This window comes from Papaver somniferum, chromosome 3 (genome assembly GCF_003573695.1).
Source record: "Papaver somniferum cultivar HN1 chromosome 3, ASM357369v1, whole genome shotgun sequence".
In the NCBI taxonomy this organism is placed as follows: Eukaryota; Viridiplantae; Streptophyta; class Magnoliopsida; order Ranunculales; family Papaveraceae; genus Papaver; species Papaver somniferum.
This window is the reverse complement of record NC_039360.1, coordinates 40,472,880-40,477,450: the sequence shown is the minus strand read 5'-3', so window position 1 is coordinate 40,477,450 and position 4,571 is coordinate 40,472,880. Positions and strand designations below refer to the sequence as shown.

Here is a 4,571-nt window from a genome sequence, read left to right as displayed (position 1 = left end):
GAGAGGCCGAGGCGATATCGTAATCGCCGTCCTTATCTGCAAACAGTTTATATTTAAACTACCCTTCCGTAGGGTTTAAAAAAAAAGTCCCAAAGTCCACAGTCCACAGTCCAAAAATACAGTGTAAAAGAAAAGGAAAGTCTAAAAAAAAAAACTCTAAAGAATAAAAACAAAATAAAATGTCTTTTTTTTTAATTAATTTTTCTTCTTCTTTTCTTTCGCTCCTTTTTTTTTTTGCTGAATCACCCTTTTTTTCAATTATTGACAAACTAAAGGAATACAAAAGTTACTATAAAACAATAGCCAAAGTAGAAAAATTACAAGAAATAAGGAATCTTAAGAATCAATTTTTAAAGAGACTAAGAATTTGGTTTTCATAGTCATTGTTCCACCTGACCCCTTTTATTCTGACACCATGATCTTGAACAATTTTCATAACCCTGTGCTTGAAACCATGAATATTAACATCACCTCCTTCAAAGAAAACTTTGTTCCTTTGAAACCACAACTCCTTAATGACTGTACAAGCAGAGATTATCCATACTTTATCAATGATAGGACTGTGTTGTTTAGCTGCAGAGAAAACTTCTGAAAAAGAGTATGGTCTGGGAAATTGAAACATATTGCCAAGCCAATTTCATACCTGAACACTGAATTCACAAAGCCACAGTGTGTGCTCCATAAAATCCTGCTCTGATTTGCAGATACAACATATAAAGGGCATTTCATATCCTTGTTTTCTTTTCATGTCATCATTCACATAAACTCCTTGTATAAGCTTCCAAATGTTGCTGGCAATAGTTGGGTGCAAAGATTTCCTCCATATATAAGAAGACCAATCTACCTTGTCTTCCTTGTGTCTTATTTTCTCCACTGCCTTTGCATTATTAAACATTCCACTACTATGTAGGTTCCATATTATGGAATCATTTCCACTGTGAATATGAGGCAAGTTATCAATCTGTAACAAGTGCTGCAACTGAGGATGTATATTCCATTAGTCATTAATGATTAAGTCCTGAACTTTCAACTGCATATTGTTATGAACAAAATCAGTATAACCAATTTCATTAATTAGTGGGGATGATCCATACCAGTTATCAAACCATACTGAGATGCTAGCTCCATTTCCAATCTTCCAAGAGATGTCTTCTTGTAAATTAAGCCAAGCCCATTGCAAACCTTCTCTTACTGATGATAATTTCCATTTTGAAAACCATATACCATATTTATCTATGAACTTAGCTGTAAAGAACAGAGCCCATTCATCTGATGAGTATACCAATTTCCACATCATTTTCATCATCAAAATTTTGTTAAGAACTTTTAGCCTTCTAATACCCAAGCCACCTTCAGTATATGGCACACAGATCTTCTTCCAAGATAAAGTTTTGTACTTTCTAACCTCTCCATTACCTGACCATAGAAAGTTCCTTATTAGTTTTTCACGTATCTTAATAACTGAAGATGGCCATTTATAAACTGCCATATTGTAAAGAGGGTAGCTGCTCAAAACTGTTTTTACAAGAATCAGTCTATCATGAAAAGATAATAATCTTCCTTTCCAAGATGCAAGTTTGCTCTGAAGCATAAGAACTATTGGCCAGACCATTTCTGTAGTTACTCTTCCTGGAGCCAGAATGATACCAAGATACTTATCAGGAAAATTAGATATATCCATACCAACTATGTTGCTAATTTGTTGCTTTCTGGTTGAATTAGTACCATCAATGAAACACTTGATTTTGGCTTTGTTAATCATCTGGCCAGAGCTATGTTGATATTTTTCAATCAGCTTAAATAGACAGACCAAAGTCTTCTTAGCTCCATTACATAATAAGAAAACATCATCAGCAAAAAATAAGTGTGTTGGATATATTCCATTTCTAACTACCATTGGAGTTATTTGCCCTGTATCAACCAATTTTGTGATATTTCTACTCAATACATCTTCCATCAAAATAAATAAAATAGGGGATAATGGATCACCCTGCTTAAGACCCCTATGCATTGAGAAAAAACCACATGGTCCTCCATTGACCATTACTGATAATTTTGCAGATTTAAACATGGTTAACAACCAATCACACCAAGATGATGAAAATCCATATTTGTGCATAACTTAAAGAAGAAAAGTCCAACTTACAGAATCATAAGCCTGTGATATGTCCAGTTTAAAAGCCACATTACCACCTCTTCTCTTTTTCCTCATTTCATTTACCATCTCTGAAGCTAGAAGTATTTGTTCTTGAATGCTTCTTCCTTTAACATAAGCAGCCTGTTGTGATGAAATTAACTTCTCCATGAGTCCATTTATTCTGACAGAAATTATCTTTGTGAAAATTTTGAATAATACATTACTCAATCCAATTGGTCTATATTGATTTGCTTTCTTAGCACCTGCACATTTAGGAATGAGGGTTAAGAAATTTGAATTCAGGCCTTTGGGGATAAATCTTCTTCTCCAACAAAATTGTATGGCATCTTTTAAATCCAATTGAATTATATCCCAGCAACTTTTATAAAAAGATCCAGGAAATCCGTCTGGACCAGGGGCACTATCTGAGTTCATTTCAAAAACAATTTTCTTGATTTCTTCAGTGATGGGAATTGAGTCCAACATTTCTTGGTCTTCATATGTAATAATTGAGGGAATAGCATTAAGCAATTCTTCAGAAACATCAACATCTTGAGCTTCAAATTTTTGTTGAAAATGCTTTACTAAAGTATCTGCAATTTGAGATTGATCACTAATAATATTTCCATTTGCATCTTCTAGTTCACTAATTGTATTTCTTGCTTGTCTAATCTTCATTCTAGCATGGAAGTATTCAGTGTTTGCACAACCATCTTTAATCCATTTTGCTCTTGATTTAAGTCTCATAAGAGTATTTGCTTGAACTTCTCTAGTTGCATGTTCATTTTGTGCTGCTACTAAGTTGGCTAAAAGATCTTCATTTAAGGGAATCTGATCAGATAACTCCATTGTTTTTTGAACTTTCTCTTCTGCCTCCTTAATTTTTGTATTAATATTACCAAAAACACTCCAATTCCACTCACTTAAGAACTTTTTTAGCTTTTTTATCTTCTGCATGAAAATAAAAGATGGATCACCAATAATATTCTCAGTCCATACTTTCTTCACTTCACTTAAGAATGATGGATGATCAATCCACATTTTCTGAAATTTCCAGGGAACAATCTTTGGTCTGGGTATGCTTGCACAACCACATAATAAAGGAGCATGATCTGAAACTATCCTCAATCCAACCTTATATCCCCAATCACCATACTTTTGTAACCATAAAGAATTGAAAACAGCTCTATCTAGAACACATAGGATTCTTTTTGTTCCTTGTTGACAATTGGATCAAGTGTATTGCTGACCTGTACTAGGAGCTTGAATTAAGTTACATTCATTAAGGCAATGAATAAAATCCATCATTGAAATTCTGTTAGGAGCTTTACCATCAAATTTCTCTTCAGGTGAAATTATAGCATTAAAATCACCTAAAACAACCCATGGTTTTTGTAGCTGACTAATTATTTCCATCTCTGACCATAGAAACTTTCTTTGACTCTTTTTAACATGAGCATGAACACCAGAAACTAATACTTCACCAATACTGACAGTTACTATTTGGCTAGACATTGAAATAACTTGAGGAGTAGATAAAGAAACATTCCAGAATAACCATAAATTACCTTTTGTAAATGAGGTTGAGTTATGTATCACCATACTTTTCATTCCAGGGAGATTTAATTGACTGCAAAAAGAAGCACTACAAAAAAATTTTGGTTCTGCCACCCAAACTAGAGATGGCTTAAATTGATTCACCAAAGACCTTAGTTTATTCTGAGCCCTAGGTCTTCTTAGGCCCCGAATATTCCAATATATGATCTTCATCTTGGTGGTGGAGGATTTTTGGTACCTCCCTTACCATGATTTTGTCTGAGATTATGTTTCTTATTTGTAACAATTGGATTACCACCTTTAGCTGCACCTGGAGAATGTTGAGAAGTGGAAGAAGTAGAAGTAGGACTAATCACTTTCTATTCAACCACTTTTGACCATGAAGTAACCTTAACAGTTTCATTAGAAACTGTCCCTGTCTTTCCATCTACAAATTTGATTTGAGGAGTTTCTACAAAATCTGCTGGCTTATCTTCACTAACCACAATATCTTCAAGAATATTTTCTTGAACACATTCAAGAGGACTGAATCTCCCAGTAGTAGCAGTGTGAATACTTTGATGAACTGGAACTGTTGGAGTAACATGAAATGTATGGATGACAGAGTCTTCATTATCATCTGCTGATGTATCACAAATATCAAAGGGAAATGACCTAGTGACCCTTGCTGAAGATAAAGCATTCAAATTGTTTGTTGAACTTGATTTAGGCTGCTGAAGAATTTCTGAGGAACTCTTAAGCTGTTGTGGAGTAATTATGTTTTCTGAATTAGTTCCATTCCTTTTTGCTTTTTCTACTCTACATTATGTGATAAAGTGACCTACCATTTTGCAGCTACTGCAGTATTTTGGACAATCTGGAATGGAAACCTCTTGAA

At 34.1% G+C, this 4,571-nt stretch overlaps 1 protein-coding gene across 1 annotated transcript; it reads right to left on the bottom strand.

Annotated features, from left to right (window-relative positions):
- Positions 1 to 432: 432 nt before the first annotated feature.
- On the bottom strand, positions 433 to 3,652 carry LOC113359335. The gene is made up of 5 exons (XM_026602988.1): positions 3,388 to 3,652; positions 2,147 to 3,327; positions 1,095 to 1,795; positions 644 to 935; positions 433 to 519 (listed from the first exon to the last, which is right to left on the bottom strand). The coding sequence occupies exons 1-5, from the start codon at positions 3,650 to 3,652 to the stop codon at positions 433 to 435; spliced, it is 2,526 nt and encodes an 841-aa protein (XP_026458773.1).
- Positions 3,653 to 4,571: the final 919 nt, after the last annotated feature.